This window comes from Callithrix jacchus, chromosome 1 (genome assembly GCF_049354715.1).
Source record: "Callithrix jacchus isolate 240 chromosome 1, calJac240_pri, whole genome shotgun sequence".
In the NCBI taxonomy this organism is placed as follows: domain Eukaryota; kingdom Metazoa; phylum Chordata; class Mammalia; order Primates; family Cebidae; genus Callithrix; species Callithrix jacchus.
The window spans coordinates 59,680,330-59,699,737 of NC_133502.1; the positions used below are offsets into that span (position 1 = coordinate 59,680,330).

The 19,408-nt window shown below is 38.3% G+C and overlaps 1 protein-coding gene across 1 annotated transcript; it reads left to right on the forward strand.

Moving 5' to 3' along the window:
- Nucleotides 1-550: 550 nt before the first annotated feature.
- On the forward strand, nt 551-17,868 carry LOC144578616 (uncharacterized). Its single transcript, XM_078345174.1, has 4 exons — nt 551-743; nt 849-2,968; nt 13,685-13,747; nt 17,202-17,868. Exons 1-2 carry the CDS (start codon nt 551-553, stop codon nt 2,591-2,593), a joined length of 1,938 nt encoding a protein of 645 aa, XP_078201300.1. The 3' UTR covers nt 2,594-2,968; nt 13,685-13,747; nt 17,202-17,868.
- Nucleotides 17,869-19,408: the final 1,540 nt, after the last annotated feature.

A 19,408-nucleotide genomic window follows, 5' to 3' on the forward strand; every position in this document is an offset into this window, starting at 1 on the left:
GGGTTTTGTTAGAATATTTCTCCTGAATGTAGTTCAGTCAAGAAACATATATTTTATGTAAATATATATGCAAATAAAACTACAGGCCAGTCTATCATTGTTAGTTTTAAAATTATACTCATTCAAACTTACATACTCATTTATCTTGCTTTGCCCTGTAATATTTGACTTATACAATTTCCCATGGCCATGTAATAAATTCTACACTTAGTGTTCTGTTGATGCATCTCTAACTATTCTGTTTAATTTTTCTGAAGACATTTTACTGTATGATTATCATGTCCTTTTCTCCATATCTCAGTGAAACAGAGTTCCTTACTGGTCAATGAGAAATATAAATATAAACCATGGCAAAGAGATTTATCCATTTTCATTATTTCTTGTTTTATACTCAATTACACATTTTACAGTAAATTTATGTTAAGTGAAAATTGAATAAAATTTTGTTTCCTTATTAGGTAAATTTCCATATCAATATCATGCTGATAACTATCATCAGCTATTTCATTGGTCTTATCTAAATTAAGACACGGAACACTGCAGGTCAGACATGGAACACCACAGGTCAGACTCAGAACACAGCAGGTCAGACATGGAACACCACAGGTCAGACACGGAACACCGCAGGTCAGACTCGGAAAACAGCAGGAACACAGCAGGTCAGACTCGGAACACAGCAGGTCAGACACGGAACACCGCAGGTCAGACACGGAACACCGCAGGTCAGACTCGGAACACAGCAGGTCAGACACGGAACACAGCAGGTCAGACTCAGAACACAGCAGGTCAGACATGGAACACCGCTGGTCAGACTCGGAACACAGCAGGTCAGACATGGAACACCGCAGGTCAGACTCAGAACACAGCAGGAACACCGCAGGTCAGACTCAGAACACAGCAGGTCAGACACGGAACACCGCAGGTCAGACACGGAACACTGCAGGTCAGACTCGGAACACAGCAGGAACACCACAGGTCAGACTTGGAACACTGCAGGAACACAGCAGGTCAGACTTGGAACACCGCAGGTCAGACTCAGAACACAGCAGACACGGAACACCGCAGGTCAGACTCAGAACACAGCAGACACGGAACACCGCAGGTCAGACTTGGAACACAGCAGGTCAGACACGGAACACCGCAGGTCAGACATGGAACACCGCAGGTCAGACTCGGAACACAGCAGACACGGAACACCGCAGGTCAGACTCAGAACACAGCAGGTCAGACACGGAACACCGCAGGTCAGACTTGGAACACAGCAGGAACACAGCAAGTCAGACTCAGAACACAGCAGGAACACAGCAGGTCAGACTTGGAACACCGCAGGAACACAGCAGGTCAGACTCAGAACACAGCAGGTCAGACTCAGAACACAGCAGGTCAGACTTGGAACACCGCAGGAACACAGCAGGTCAGACTCAGAACACAGCAGGTCAGACTCAGAACACAGCAGGTCAGACTCGGAACACAGCAGGTCAGACACGGAACACCGCAGGTCAGACAGGGAACACAGCAGGAACACCGCAGGTCAGACTCAGAACACAGCAGGTCAGACTCAGAACACAGCAGGAACACAGCAGGTCAGACTCGGAACACAGCAGGTCAGACTCGGAACACAGCAGGTCAGACACGGAACACCGCAGGTCAGACACGGAACACAGCAGGAACACCGCAGGTCAGACTCGGAACACAGCAGGTCAGACTCGGAACACAGCAGGTCAGACACGGAACACAGCAGGAACACCGCAGGTCAGACACGGAACACAGCAGGAACACCACAGGTCAGACTCGGAACACAGCAGGTCAGACTCGGAACACCGCAGGTCAGACTCGGAACACAGCAGGAACACCGCAGGTCAGACTCGGAACACAGCAGGAACACCGCAGGTCAGACACGGAACACAGCAGGAACACCACAGGTCAGACTCGGAACACAGCAGGTCAGACTCGGAACACCGCAGGTCAGACTCGGAACACAGCAGGAACACAGCAGGTCAGACTCGGAACACAGCAGGAACACAGCAGGTCAGACGCGGAACACAGCAGGTCAGACGCGGAACATAGCAGGTCAGACGCGGAACACAGCAGGTCAGACGCGGAACACAGCAGGAACACAGCAGGTCAGACGCGGAACACAGCAGGTCAGATGCGGAACACAGCAGGTCAGACTCGGAACACAGCAGGAACACAGCAGGTCAGATGCGGAACACAGCAGGTCAGACTCGGAACACAGCAGGAACACAGCAGGTCAGACGCGGAACACAGCAGGAACACAGCAGGTCAGACGCGGAACACAGCAGGTCGGAGGCGTAACACAGCAGGTCGGAGGCGTAACACAGCAAGTCAGACGCGGAACACAGCAGGGCAGACACGGAACACAGCAGGTCAGACGCGGAACACAGCAGGTCAGACGCGGAACACAGCAGGTCAGACGTGGAACACAGCAGGAACACAGCAGGTCAGACACGGAACACAGCAGGTCAGACATGGAACGCAGCAGGTCAGGCTTGGAACGCAGCAGGTCAGGCTTGGAATGCAGCAGGTCAGACGCGGAACACAACAGGCCAGATGCGTAACAATCTATAATTAAGAGAAGAGGGCCGGGCACGGTGGCTCAAGCCTGTAATCCCAGCACTTTGGGAGGCCGAGAGGGGTGGATCATGAGGTCGAGAGATCGAGATCATCCTGGTCAACATGGTGAAACCCTGTCTCTACTAAAAATACAAAAAATTAGCTGGGCATGGTGGCGCATGCCTGTAATCCCAGCTACTCGGGAGGCTGAGGCAGGAGAATTGCCTGAACCCAGGAGACAAAGGTTGCGGTGAGCCGAGATCGCACCATTGCACTCCAGCCTGGGTAACAAGAGCGAAACTCCGTCTCAAAAAAAAAAAAAAGAGGAGGACGACTCAAGATGGCGCTGTGAGAACAACCCAGGATTGAGGCTCTCGCTGGATGTGTGGAGTAGGTGAGTCAGGGACGCATTTCCAGATGGACCTTTGTTGGCCACAGAACGGGGGAATTCCCAGATATAAAACAAATGCGGGATGCCAGCCAGAGATCTTGACTGGTGTAGCCAGCAGCCGGTGCAGCTGCGGCCCGCGCCGGAGCACAGAGGCGCTCCACAGAGGTCCGCACAAAAGGGCACTGTTCTGGGTGCCCCGTTGAACTGGCAACCTGAGACCTGAGAGGGCTGAACTTGAGACTGAACGGGACTTGAACACTGACCCAGCCCAGGACAAAGCATTAGGGGTAGCGCAGTGAGACAAACAAAATGGAATTCCAAACGCTCGCTGTTAGGAGGTTACCTTAAGGCGCAGCTCCCTGCGTGAGGGGCATCCGCCATTACCGAGACAATCAGCCCCTACTGAGGTACACGCCCATTGCTGACGCAGCCTGCCGTTGCCGAGGCAACCCGGTACAACAGAGAGACTCCGCCACAGGGCGGAGCCCGCGGCTGCAGGGCGGAGACCGCAGAAACAGGGTAAACCTCACACAAGCAGGGCGGAGCACCAGCAGGACAAGACTGCCTCCTATCTGGGCAGGACAACCCGGCAGACACTCAAAAATAAAGCACCAACCCCTTCAGAAAGAGCAGCTGAGAAAAAAAGGGATTTTTTTGAGTTCTGTTGCAGCAGAACTAAACATAGCAGCCTAACAGCCCTGAATAAACATCAGAGCTCACAGCTCAGCACTTGAGCTCCTATAAAGTATGGACTGTCTCCTCAAGCAGCTCCCTGACCCCTCTATATCCAAAAGACAGACATTTGGCAGACATCATTCTGGGACAAAGATAGCAGAAAAAGAAACTGGTAGCATCCCTACTGTTCCGCAGCTGCTATCGGTGTACCCCAGACAAACAGGGCCTGGAGTGGACCTCTGCAGTCGTACAGCAAAAGGGCTAGACTGGTAGAAGGAAAACCAAGTAACAGAAATACTTCATCATCAACAATCTGGGGGTCCACCCAGAGACCCAATTGGAAAGTCAGCAACTACACAGACGACAGGTGGATAAATCCACAAAGATGGGAAGAAACCAGCGCAAAAAGGAGGAAAACACCTGAAAACAGAACACCTCGCCTCCTAGAAAGGACCAAAACTCCTCACCAGCAAGGGAACAAAGCTGGATGGAGAATGACTGTGATGAAATGAGGGAATTAGACTTCAGAAGGTGGATAATGAGAAACTTTTGTGACCTAAAAGAACATGTTTCAAATCAATGCAAAGAAACTAAGAACCTTGAAAAAAGATTCGAGGAAATGATAACAAGAATGGATAACTTAGAGAGAAATGAATGAATTAAAGGAGATGAAAAACACAATACGAGAACTTCGCAAAGCATACACAAGTTTCAATAGCCGAATTGACCAAGCAGAAGAAAGAATTTCAGAAGTCGAAGATCAACTCAATGAAATAAAACAAGAAACCAAGATCAGAGAAAAAAGTGCAAAAAGGAATGAACAAAGTCTCCAAGAAATGTGGGACTATGTGAAAAGACCTAACCTACGTTTGATAGGTGTACCAGAAGGGGACGAAGAGAATGAATCCAAGTTGGAAAATACTCTTCAGGACATTATCCAGGAAAATTTCCCCCACCTAGCAAGACAGGCCAACACTCAACTGCAGGAAATACAGAGAACACCACAAAGATATTCTGCAAGAAGAGCAACCCCAAGGCACATAATCGTCAGATTCAACAAGGTTGAAATAAAGGAGAAAATACTAAGGGCAGCCAGAAAGAAAGGTCGGGTCGCCCACAAAGGAAAGCCCATCAGACTCACAGCAGATCTCTCGGCAGAAACTCTGCAAGCCAGAAGAGAGTGGGGGACAATATTCAACATCCTTAAAGAAAAGAACTTTCAACCCAGAATTTCATATCCAGCCAAACTGAGCTTCAGAAGTGAAGGAAAAATAAAATCCTCTGTGAACAAGCAAGTACTCAGAGATTTTGTCACCACCAGGCCTGCTTTACAAGAGCTCCTGAAAGAGGCACTACACATAGAAAGGAACAACCAGTACCAGCCATTCCAAAATCACACTAATTGCTAAAGAGCATCAACATAATGAAGAATCCACAACAACTAACAGGCAAAACAGCCAGCTAGCATCAAAATGGCAGTATCAAATTCACACATAACAATATTAACCCTAAATGTAAATGGACTAAATGCACCAATCAAAAGACACAGACTGGCAAATTGGATAAAAATCCAAAACCCATCAGTGTGCTGTATCCAGGAAACCCATCTCGCAGGCAAGGATACACAAAGGCTCAAAATAAAGGGATGGAGGAAGATTTACCAAGCAAATGGAGAGCAAAAAAAAGCAGGGGTTGCAATTCTCATCTCTGATAAAATAGACTTTAAAGCAACAAAGATCAAAAGAGACAAAGAAGGCCATTACATAACGGTAAAAGGATCGATACAACAAGAAGAGCTAACGATCCTAAACATATATGGACCCAACACAGGAGCACCCAGATACATAAGGCAAGTTCTTAATGACTTACAAAGAGACTTAGACTCCCACACAATTATACTGGGAGACTTTAACACCCCACTGTCAATATTAGACAGATCAACCAGACAGAAAATCAACAAGGATATCCAGGGCTTGAACTCAGACCTGGAGCAAGCAAACCTGATAGACATTTACAGAACTCTTCACCCCAAATCCACAGAATATACATTCTTCTCAGCACCACATCACACCTACTCTAAAATTGATGACATAATAGGAAGTAAAGCACTACTCAGCAAATGCAAAACAACTGAAATCATAACAAACAGCCCCTCAGACCATAGTGCAATCAAGTTAGAACTCAGAATTCAGAAACCAACGCAGAACCGCACAGCTTCATGGAAACTGAACAACTGGCTCTTGAATGTTGACTGGATAAACAACGAAATGAAGGCAGAAATAAAGAAGTTCTTCGAAACCAATGAGAACGAAGACACAACATGCCAGAACCTCTGGGACACATTTAAAGCAGTCTCTAGAGGAAAGTATATAGCAATAAGTGCCCATATGAGAAGAATGGAGAGATCCAAAATTGACACCCTATCATCAAAATTGAAAGAGCTAGAGGAGCAACATCAAAAAAACTCAAAACCAAGCAGAAGACAAGAAATAACTAAGATCAGAGCTGAACTGAAGGAGATTGAGACACGAAAAACCCTTCAAAAAACCAATAAATCCAAGAGCTGGTTTTTTGAAAAGATCAACAAAATAGACAGACCACTAGCCAGATTGATTAAAAATAAAAGAGAGAACAACCAAATAGATGCAATAAAAAATGATAAAGGGGAAATCACCACAGATTCCACAGAAATTCAAACCATCATCAGAGAATATTACAAACAACTCTATGCACATAAACTAGTAAACCTGGAAGAAATGGATAAATTCCTGGACTCCTGCATCCTCCCAAGCCTCAACCAGGAGGAAGCTGAAACTATGAATAGACCAATAACAAGGTCAGAAGTCGAGGCAGCAATTAAGAGCCTACCACACAAAAAAAGCCCAGGTCCAGATGGGTTCACAGCTGAATTCTACCAGACACACAAAGAGGAGCTGGTACCATTCCTTCTGAAACTATTCCAAATAATCCAAAAAGAGGGAGTCCTTCCCAAATCATTCTATGAGACCAAAATCATCCTGATACCAAAACCCGGCAGAGACCCAACAAGAAAAGAAAACTTCAGGCCAATATCCATAATGAACATAGATGCGAAAATCTTCAATAAAACATTGGCAAACCGATTGCAACAGCAAATCAAAAAATTTATTCATCATGATCAAGTAGGATTCATCCCAGGGATGCAAGGCTGGTTCAACATACGCAAGTCTATAAACGTAATTCACCACATAAACAGAACCAAAAACAAAAACCACATGATTATCTCAATTGATGCTGAGAAGGCATTTGACAAAATTCAACAGCCCTTTATGCTAAAAACCCTCAATAAACTCGGTATCGATGGAACGTATCTCAAAGTAATAAAAGCTATTTATGACAAACCAACAGCCAATATCATACTGAATGGGCAAAAACTGGAAGCATTCCCTTTGAAATCTGGCACTAGACAAGGATGCCCTCTTTCACCACTCCTATTTAATATAGTTCTGGAAGTTCTAGCCAGAGCAATCAGGCAAGAAAAAGAAATAAAGGGTATTCAAATAGGAAAGGAGGAAGCCAAATTGTCTCTATTTGCAGACGACATGATAGTATACCTAGAAGACCCCATCGCCTCAGCCCAAAAACTCCTGAAACTGATAAGCAACTTCAGCAAAGTCTCAGGATATAAAATCAATGTGCAAAAGTCACAAGCCTTCCTCTACACCAATAACAGACTTAAAGAAAGCCAAATCAAGAATGAACTGCCATTCACAATTGCTACAAAAAGAATAAAATACCTTGGAATACAACTCACAAGGAACGTAAGGGACCTCTTCAAGGAGAACTACAAACCACTGCTCAACGAAGTCAGAGAGGACACAAAAAGATGGAGAAACATTCCATGTTCATGGTTAGGAAGAATTAATATCGTAAAAATGGCTATACTGCCCAAAGTAATTTACAGAATTAATGCTATACCCATCAAGCTACCATCGACTTTCTTCACAGAACTGGAGAAAACCACCACGAACTTCATATGGAACCAAAAGAGAGCCCACATAGCCAAGTCAATTCTAAGCAAAAAGAACACAGCGGGGGGCATCACACTACCGGATTTCAAACTATACTACAAGGCTACAGTAATCAAAACAGCATGGTACTGGTACCAAAACAGAGATATAGACCAATGGAACAGAACAGAGGCAATAGAGGCAACACAACATATCTACAACCACACAATTTTTGATAAACCTGTCAAAAACAAGCAATGGGGAAAGGATTCCCTGTTCAACAAATGGTGTTGGGAAAACTGGCTAGCCATGTGCAGAAAGCAGAAACTGGACCCCTTCCTGACACCTTACACTAAAATTAACTCCAGATGGATTAAAGACTTAAACATAAGACCCGGCACAATAAAAACCCTAGAAGTAAATCTAGGCAAAACTATCCAGGACATAGGTGTAGGCAAGGACTTCATGAACAAAACACCAAAAGCATTGGCAACAAAAGCCAAAATAGACAAACTGAACCTAATGAAACTCCACAGCTTCTGCACGGCAAAAGAAACAATCAATAGAGTGAATCGGCAACCAACAGAATGGGAAAAAATTTTTGCAGTTTACCCATCTGACAAAGGGCTGATATCCAGAATTTACAAAGAACTCAAACAGATTTACAGAAAAAAAACAAACAAGCCCATTCAAAAGTGGGCAAAGGATATGAACAGACACTTTACGAAAGAAGACATATATGAGGCCAACAATCATATGAAAAAATGCTCATCGTCACTGGTCATTAGAGAGATGCAAATCAAAACCACATTGAGATACCATCTCACACCAGTTAGAATGGCGATCATTAAAAAATCTGGAGACAACAGATGCTGGAGAGGATGTGGAGAAAAAGGAACACTTTTACACTGTTGGTGGGAGTGTAAATTAGTTCAACCATTGTGGAAGTCCGTGTAGCGATTCCTCAAGGCCTTAGAAATAGAAATTCCATTTGACCCAGCAATCCCATTACTGGGTATATATCCAAAAGGCTATAAGTCGTTCTACTATAAGGACACATGTACACGAATGTTCATTGCAGCACTGCTTACAATAGCAGAGACTTGGAATCAACCCAAATGCCCATTGATGATAGACTGGATTGGAAAAATGTGGCACATATACACCATGGAATATTATGCAGCAATCAGAAATGATGAGTTTGTGTCATTTGTAGGGACATGGATGAATCTGGAGAACGTCATCCTCAGCAAACTGACACAAGAACAGAAAACGAAACACCGCATATTCTCACTCATAGGTGGGTGATGAAAAATGAGAATGCATGGACACAGAGAGAAGAGTACTAAGCACTGGGGTCTATTGGGGGGAAATGGGGAGGGCCAGTGGGAGGGGGAGGTGGGGAGGGATAGCCTGGGGAGAAATGCCAAATGTGGGTGAAGGGGAGAAAGAAAGCAAAACACACTGCCATGTGTGTACCTATGCAACGGTCTTGCATGTTCTGCACATGTACCCCCAAACCTAAAATGCAATTAAAAAAAAAAGAAAGTAGAACAGAGGACAGTAGAGACTGGGAAGGGCAGGGGGAAGGGAGGATAGGGAGAGATTTTTTTAAACAAAATGAAGCTAGATAGGAGGAATAAGTTCTAGTGCTCTATAGCACTGTAGGATGACTGTGGTTATCAATAATATATTATATAGCTTCAAATAGCTAGAAGGAGGATACTTTGGAAGGTTCCCGACTCAAAAAACTGATAAATGTTTGATGTAATGGATATGCTAATTACCCTGATATGATTACTATATGTTATATGTTTTGCAAAATCAATATGTACCCCATAAATATGTATAACTATTACATGTCAATTAAAAATAAAATTATAAAAGTAATTAAAAAATAGAAACAAAAAAAAAAAAAAGAGAGAGAGAGAAGAAAAACGAGGAATTAGAAGCTCCAACCCGTAGAAAGACTGTTGAGATGTCAGGTGGGAGGGATTCATGTAATGATTAAAGGGTAAAATAATGAGAAAATCACTTTTATATAAATAAGATTTCATGCAGAGGGTAAATACTAAAATGCTTTAAATATTGCACATATGATGCAATTTCTGTTGTTTTGGTAATAAACATGAATGTTAAACAAGCCATCTTGTCTCACTTTTTTTCTGTGATGTCATCCTTTTGGAGAAGAAAATCTCATTATGGGGAAATGGTTAATTCCCCTTGTCTTTGGGTTTGTGGAATGTTACATTATGTGGCCATGGTTGGTTTTCCTTACTTTACTTTTCTGTGGTTGTGCTAGTATGTCAGCCAATATTATAATATTTATTTTCACATTTACCAGTCTGATGGGTGGACAATTATTTTCAGTTTTCATTTGCTTTTATGTAGACATAATTTAAAACAGCACCAGAGAGACAAGAAAGAGAGAGATTTGATACACATACAAATATTATCGATTTGTTGATGTTCAATCATTGTTAAGCTGCATATTCATTTCCATTGTCTCTGTTTTGATTAGATTATGATATTTTACAAGTTTATTTTTATAAGTTAATTCAACTTATTCATGTTTTAATATGATCTGGTGTGTGTTTAAACTTTATATCATTCCCCTACGAATATCAGTTTCATTCTATGTGATCAAAGCTACTACTCTTTTATTTATGCATATTATGCTTTACAGCTTTCTTAGGACTTCCTTTCACAAATTATGATTATTTTAATAATTCTCTCATGTTTTCTAATATACAATATATCTATGTCACATTTCCTTAGAGACAATTTTATTTAGTTTTTATTTTATGATATTATAAGATATAAATTTAAGTCATTTGGTTCAATTGATTGATCTTTCTTGCCTAAATATTTATATAGTCAGTGTTTATATGTTTAATCCTAGTTAACAATAAAGGACACTGACAATAAAGGACTCTCAATTGAAACTCAGAGTGTGGTACTCCCCTTCTAACTCACTCAGATATAACAAACATATTTTTAATCATTATATTTTCCTGATGGATTATCACTTTTATTATTACAAAATATTCCTTCTTATAATTCGTTTATGTGTGTTTGTTTTAAAGTCTATGATGTCTGACATTTGTATAGTCACTGCATCTTTTTAATGGTATAATAATATATTTTTTCCAGTCCCTAGTTTTCACGTATTTTTAACTTTATTTTACCTAATATTCAAATTAGATATTGAATTAAGATTTAAAAGGATAATTGTATGTTGTTTTAATATCCAACTTGATGATGTGAACTTTCAATTATTCACATTTAATGCTACTATTGATGTGCTGATATTTACATATTCCATTTTGCATTTATCTATATGCCATGACTTTTTTGTTTCTCTTTTATTTCTGTGTTTACTAATGCTATATGATTTACTTTCTAATTTTAATTCATTTAGTTATCTCTATATTTTTTAGTTAGTTTATCAATTGTTACTAAGGCTTGTAATAATATATCTCAACATATCAAAATCAAGTTCAGGTTTATACTTAGCATTAATTAAACATAGAAAATTTTATGTGTAGATCCTGCTTTTTTTAAAGTCTGACTGTTATCCATGTTTTACTTCTATATGTTACAATTCAGAAATATATTGTTATAGTTTTTATGTGTTTCCTTTACTAAATATGAGATTAAAAATGAGAATGTCTATATCTATATCATCTATATCTAGTTTCTATATCTGTGATAAATTTCTGATTTTAATTATTCTTATTTACATTAATATATTTTATGGATTTGAGTTACCATTGAGTGACATTTCTTTACTCCAATACATCTTTGTTTCTACTTCTCTTCATTTTCTGTTACTTTTATTAATATTATCATTGTGTTATTTGCTCAAGAATGAAGTAATATTCATATTATTTAATGAATTTTATTTTTAAATATATTGAGGAATAAATAGAGACACAACATACAAAATACTGGCTTTTGTTAAAAGCCTCTATTATCTTTATAACTTTGCTTTATTCATGTGTATTCAAATTACCACCTGTTATTACTAGCTTTCAGTCTGAAGAACTTTCTTTAATGTTCTTGTAAGTAGGTTTCTAGCAACAAATTTTCTTACTTTTTGTTTATCTGGACATGGCTTTATTTTGCCATCATTTTTAAACAATTTAAATAAATATAAGAACTGGATATAAGATTCTTGGTTGACAGGGTTATTTTCTTTTCTTTCTATATTTTGAATATATTATCCCACTGCCTTTGGGCCTCTACTTTACTAATGACAAGACAGGTATTTGTATTAGGTTTTTCTAGTAATGATGTATTACTTTTTCTCTCACTCCTCTGAAAAGTTATTCAAGCATTTTCTCTTTCAACATTTTGATTTAGGTCAGATCTCTTCCCATTTATCCTTCTTGAAATTTGCAGAGATTTTCTCTTGACACTTGATTAATGTTTTTTTATTATATTATGGAAATTTTTCAGTAACTAGCCTTATTTCTTTGAATATTTTTGTCATTTTCCCTCTCATCTCCCCTTATAATACTTTTGTATTGCTTATATAATGGAATTAATGGTATTTCACATTTCTCTAAGGCTGAGTTCATTTTTCTTTTTTTCTATGTTTTCTGAATGTATAATCACCATTGATTCATCTTTAAGTTCACCGATTCTTCTGCCAGCCAAAATATACTGTTGTGAGACTTTTGTAAATTATTCATTTCACTTCTGTACTTTTTAGCCACATGTATACTCTGTTTGACATGCCTTTTTTGTATTTTCCTTTTAAATTTTAAAATACTTTTTCCTTTGATTCTTTGAACATATTTTAAATGGCTGGTTTGGAATCATTATAGCCTAAGTCCATGCTTTGGACTTCTTCAAAGTCACTTTCTATTGCCTGTTCTTTTGTCTTGCCTGTGGATTGTGCTTTCCTGTTTTGTTTTGTTTATGTACTTTATTTCAATTTCTCAATGATTGATTTTAATAATATAATGTAGCAATTCTGGATGATGCTCCTTTTCATTGCTCCCCTACTCCTCATGGTGGGTGGTGTCATCATCATTTTGTTTAGCCATTTCTGTTGTTTGTTTTTGTAACTTGTCTCAATTTATTCTATAAAGTATATTTTTCATCCACTGTGCAGCCTAGTGTAACTGCTCAGATTTATTTCCTTATTTTTATTTTTCAGTCTATCACTCCTGGATTATCATAAGCCATATATTGATTAAAAGTTGTAATAAAATCCTCTAGCCAGTTAAAGTTTTATGCTTTGCCTTTGGATATGTGTGTGATTTAGAAACTACTGCCACAGCTCAGTGAGCTTACTTTTCTGCCTCACATTCAGCCAGGGATAAGTAGCTTAAAGTTTTCCTCACTCACTGTTCATGAGAAGGTTCAGCCATGGACATATATACAATCTTCTAGACTATGAAGAATGAATAAGTATAATTTTTTATTTTTAGCCTGGCTTCCTAGGATTTGCTTGGTCATTTTAGTCAGGATTTGGTCAGAGGATCTGTTTAAGCTCCTTGTGCCAATGAGGTTTCTACCTTGTCTTGATTACTTTGTGTGCAGTTTTGGAATCTTTTAAAGTTTATCCCCTTGTCCTGTTTGATTGCTTCTGAGTGGGCACAGCCTACTTTCTGAGATGTGCACATGCAGCCTTTTTTATCGTCAGAGATGACTGTGCACACAAGGTTTATTCTTGACTATCATGTTCCTCAGTTCTTTTTACTGAAGTTTTAGCTTAAATCACTGAAGACCTTGAAGGAGAGCAATTATGGAGAAGCAGAACTACCAGCTTCTTTGTAGTTGCTTTCCTCCAATATCTTCAGTGATTTAAGGGATGCCTTTAGGCATGTACTTCTTTGCACTGTGTTCCAAATAAAGTCAGTCCATTCAGGCAAAGCTGCAAAACTTTTTGTCTTTTTAACCACCCTTTCCCTATGCAGAACCACTGCTCCACTGCCCAGAGATAAGGACAGAACCCCAAAATTAACAAAGTGACCATCACTATATGAATATAAACCGTGGTCTGGTGATCCTTGGTCTTTTCAGCTTTTCTATTATTTTGCAGAAACTACATCCAACAAACAAGCTGGGAGCCAGAATGATTGACTGTTGATCTGCTGTGGCTAAGGTATAGCTTCTTCTATATTAGTGGGGACATAATGTGGGACCAGACACCCCATCCCATCCTCATGGCTGTACCTGCTAGCAATAGAGCTTCTGCCTCTACATGACCCCCATGTTTCAGGGTACTCTTCAATAGCCATTGCTGTAGTATAACTAAAAATAATGGTTATACCACCCAGATAGATTAAAAAAAATTAGCCCTACAAAAGCCCCACCAAAATTCAACACAGTACCACAACCCACAGCACCATTAATAATCAACCCTAGTCCACCATACATAGGAGAAGGCTTTGAAGAAAAACCTACAAATCCTGTAACTAAATGTATGCTTAATAAAAATAAAGCCCATGTCATTATTCCCACATGGACTACGACCATGACTAATGATATGAAAAACCATTGTTGTATTTCAACTATAAAAATACTAAAGACCATATGAATCAGTTTTCAGTTCCATATGAATTTTAAGATTTTTTTCATTCTCTGAAATATTATGTTGATATTTTAATAAGAATTACATTGAATCTATAAATTGCTTTGGACAGTATGGTCATTTTCATGATATTCATTCTTCCAATCCATAAGAATACGATGTTTCTGGATTTTTTCCAGATAGTTTTTAATTTACCTTGTACTATGGTTTGACTATTTTTTGCCTCCAAAATTCATGTTGAAACTTAGTTCCCAGTATAACAGTATTGGTAGATGGAGTCAAGAGGTGACTGAGTCAGAAGGATTCAGCCCCATTAGTAAATTAGGAGCTGAATTTAATCCATGTTGACAGGATTAATGGATTAATTAGATAACAAAAAAATGGGTTATCATGGAAATGTAACTGGTGCTTTTATTGGAGGTGAAAAAGAGACCTCAGTCACCATACTCAGGACTGTTGTCATGTGATGCCATGCACCTCATTGCAACTTTGCTGAGAATTCTCACCAGCAAGAAAGTTCTCACTAGATACATCCCATTGACCTTGGACTGTCCAGCCTCAAAAGCTGAAAAAAATAAATTTTGTTTCTTATAGACTAACCAATTTCATTTATTCTCTTATAAGCAACAGAAAATGGACTAAGACACATTGCCCAAATACAACATAGGAATCACTCTCTATGGCAGCTATTGCCTCATGAAATGTGTTCTTTAAATAAAGAGAATTAAAAAGTCCATATTACTCTTTAATCCCTCAGCTACCGAAGGGATGTCGAGTTAGCAGAAATGAAAACAATATAAACCTTGCACATTTCCCTCAGAGTTCTGGAGTGATCAGGTGAATTCTCAATGAGCAGCAATATTTTGAAAGGATTTTTTTTTCTGAACAATAAGTCTCAACAGTGGGCTTAAAATATTCAGTAAGCCATGCTGTAAACAGATATGCTGTCATCCAAGCTTTGTTGTCCATTCATAGAGCACAAGCAGAGTTAATTTAATACAATTCTTAAGGGCCACAGGATATTTAGAAGGGTAAATAAGCATTGATTTCCACTTATGGTCACCAGCTGTATTATCCTCTAACAAGAGAATTAAATGATCCTTTAAAGTTTTGAAACAAGACATTGACTTCTGTCTAACTATGAAAGTTCTGTGTTGCATTTACTTCCAATATAAACTTGTTTTGCCTACATTGGAAATATGTTTAGTGTAGCCACCTTTGGCTAGATCTTTTGGATAACTGTCTGCAGCTTCTACACAAACACTTGCTGTTTCACCTTTACTTTTATGTAATGGAGATGGCTTCCTCACCTCTCTCTGCCTTCATCAGAATGAAAGAGAGTTAGGACCTTACTCTGAATTATGCTTTGGTTTAAGGGAATGTTGTTGCTGGTTTTATCTTCCATTTAGACCACTAAAACTTTCTCTATCCCAGCAGTATGGCTGTTTTACATTCTTATCATTCATGTGTTCACTGGAGTATTACTTTTAATTTCCTTCAGTAACTTTCCCTTTGCATGCAAAACTTGCCTGTTTGGCACTAGGGATCTGGCTTTCAGCCTGTGTCAGCTTTCAACGTGCCTTTCTTTCTAAGCTTAATCATTTTTAGCTTTTGACTTAAAGTGAGATACATGTGACTCTTTCTTTCACTTGAACAGGCCATTTCAGGGTTAATTGGCCTAATTTCTATATTTTTGTGTCTAAGGAATAAATGAGGCCTGAAAAAAGGGAGAGACTAGGTGAATGGCTGGCTGGTGGAGCAGTCAGAACTCAAACATGCATTGATTAAATGTACTCTCTTATGGGGTACAGTTCATGGCCTGGAACATCAATGATCACACATCATCATAATAAATATAGTAACAGTGAAAACGTTTAAAATATTGCAGGAATTACCAAAATATCACACAGACATGAACTGACACAGACATGCTATTGGAAAAATGGCACCAATTGTCTTACTCTATGGAGGGTTGCCACAAACCTTCAATTCATAGAAATGCAATTACCTGTTAAGTATGATAAAGCAAAGTTCAGTAGAATGAAGTATGCCTGTATCTAATATATATTATTTGTAATTTGCAATTTGTTAGGATTTACTTTATCATTTTAAATGTTCACTTTCTTATCTAATTTAACATTCCTAATTTTGTGGCCTACCAAACTGTATATAATGTTCCTTAAACTCTGAAAATGGCTCTGAGTGATGTTAGATATTTAATAGATTATCACCTTTCACTCATGTAACATATAATAAAAACAGGTACACATACTTATAAAGTACTGAGAGCGCACTTTCCCTGCATCTATAAGCAATGGAACATTCTTGAGTCTACAGCTGACTACAAGTCACTAAATTCTCAAAAGCCGAAGTCAAAGATTATATTAAGCAAATTTATGAAAATCTTGTAATCAGAGAAATTTTGGGGATGTGACATTGCTGGTAGAAGCAAAAAAGCCACCTGATTGACTGTTAAGGAAAAGTTGGGTCTATTTTGATAAATACCATCATAAGAAAATATTGATGATGACAAGACTGCCAAATATTCATAGGACTACAATACTACTTTATCAAACAAGACTTGGGGCTTTCCCCTTTGGCCAAAAGCCTCTGATCACGCTTTTAATAAGGCCACGAAATCCCATTGTCAGATAAGATATAGCTACTCACAGAAAGAGGGCTGGATCTCTTCTTAGCTGAGGTGTCTGCTGGCCAGAAGTAGTGTGTCTTCATGATTAGAGGAATGAAGGCAAGAAGTTAGGAGAGAGAAATAAAGGCATGAAAAGTAAAGAATATAAGCATGTCCTTCTTAAATTTCATGTCAACAAAATACAAGGAATTACAATTGTTGAGTATCAAATGTGAAAACAATGTTTATTCCTCAGATAAACTCAACTCGTTCAATCTGAATATTCTTTTAGCATATCTTTTGGTTTGATGTGGTAAAATATTTTATTTATGTCCATTATGAATATTAGTGTGCACTTCTTTTTTCTTTTTTACTTTATTTATTTTTTCTTCATAGAGACAAGATCTTACTCTGTTGCCCATGTTGGAGTGCAGAGGTGCGATCATGACTCACTGAAGCCTGAACCACCTGGACTCAAGTAATCCTCCTACCTCAGTTTGCTGAGTACTGAGGACTATAGGCACATGCCACCATGTCCAGCTAATACTTTTTTAAGAGATGGATCTCACTATGTTGCTTGGGGTGGTCTTGAACTCCTGGCCTTAAGCTGTCTTACAACTTGCCAAAATGTTGAGATTGAAAGCGTGAACCACTATGCTCAACTCTGAAATATTTTTCTAATTTAGATATAGTGTTATGCTGGCCTAATAAAATGAATTGAAAAGAATTTCCTCCACTTGAAATTTTTTGAAGGAGTTTCGGCAAAATTGTTATGAGTTCTTTCACAAATATTTGATAGAATTGACCAACTGACCAATGAAGCCATCTGATACTGGAGTATAATTTGTAAAAAAGCTTATTATAAATTCAATTTCTTTATAAGATGTAGGACTATTTGAGTCATGTACTTAAATTTTGAAATTAACTGGGAGCTTGTGTCTTTTAATATTTTATCAACTTCACCGAAATTGTCAAATATTTTGGCATAACATTGTTCAGAACATTATCTTGGAATATAGGTAGAATCAGTAGAAATACACATTTTCTTATGCTGGATATTGGTTATTTGTGTTATGCCTCTTTTTGTCCTGATCAATTTGGAGCTAGATTTTCTCTGAAATCCAGTTCTTTGTTTCATAATTTTTTTTCAGATTTTTATTTTACTGATTGCTACTATCTTTTTCTATTTTCTCTGTGATGCTTAAATTGATTATTTTCTTTGTAGTTTTAAGATTAGACTGAGATTATTGATTTGAGACCTTTCTTCATTCCTAAGAAGTGCTATAAATTTCTCTCTGACTTTATTACTAACCCACATATTCTGACATGCTGTACTTTATTTACATTTAATTTTATTTACTTATTAATTTCTCCCACGCTCTTTGTCACATGAGTCATACAGAAATGCATTATTGTGAATTTTTCTATTTTCCCTCCCAATTTCAATTTTTTGGCTTCATATGTCTTTAATGTTTGCTATTATATACATATGTATTTAAGAATGTTATATTATTTTGATAAATATCTCTTTTTAATAATACATTTATCTTTTTTTCCATCTTAATAATATTTGGTCTGATATCTGTCTTGTCTGATATTAATATAGTCAATTTGGTTTACTTTTGACCAGCATTGGCATAATATATATTTTGTATACTTTTCTCTTATTCATGTGTCTAAATGAATGTCATCAACATAGACTTCATCTTGCCGTTTCATGTAATTTGACAGTCTCTGCCTCTTAATTAAGCTGTTTAGACCATTTGCATCTAATATGATTATATCATTGAAGTTTAATCTACCACCTTTCTATCTTATTTATATTCATTCTGTGTGTTTTTCATTACCCTTTTTCTTGTTTTCTCTTTCTCTCCCAAATAATTGAATATTTTATATTATTTTGTTCTATCTTGTTTTTTGTCTTTTAGATGCAACTCTTTGTTGTATATGGAGTGATTTGTTTAATGTTGACAATATACATTTTTAATCATAATCTATTTTTGTCATTGAATTTCAGACATTGTGCATTTTGTTTTATGGTTATAGTTTTGGTTATGCTTAATTTTCCTTTATAGCATCCCCATTTCAATAATGAAGATATCCACTTACTCCAAATGACACACTAATGTTTTTATCAGGACCCTTTCTCAGAGGTTTATAAACTCCATTTTTTTAACCTTTTAACACCATAAGACTGAGAAATATGTTCACATTGGTCTTTACTATCTTCATACCATCTTATTTTTCTGCCTTGTGCCATTGAATAATTCATGTCTTCAGGGAGAAAGCCTGATAACTTGTCAGAATTATGTCCTTGATTCTCTTTTCTCACTGTAACCTTGGCAATATATGCCATGGCTTTCTTGATAGTTTTTCATGAATTTCTGTTTTTCTCATTCTAAAACTATTGATAACCAAATCTGTTGGCATTTCTGACTTTCAGTATTATCCCTCTTCCCAGATTCCCAACCTTTCACCCATGAGCCTAGTATTGCTTAGGCTGGTCTCAAACTCCTGGCCTTAAGCAGTCATTTAAAACCCGCCAAAGTGTTGAGATTAAAGGAGTGAACCACTGTACCAAACTCTGACATATTTTTCTCATT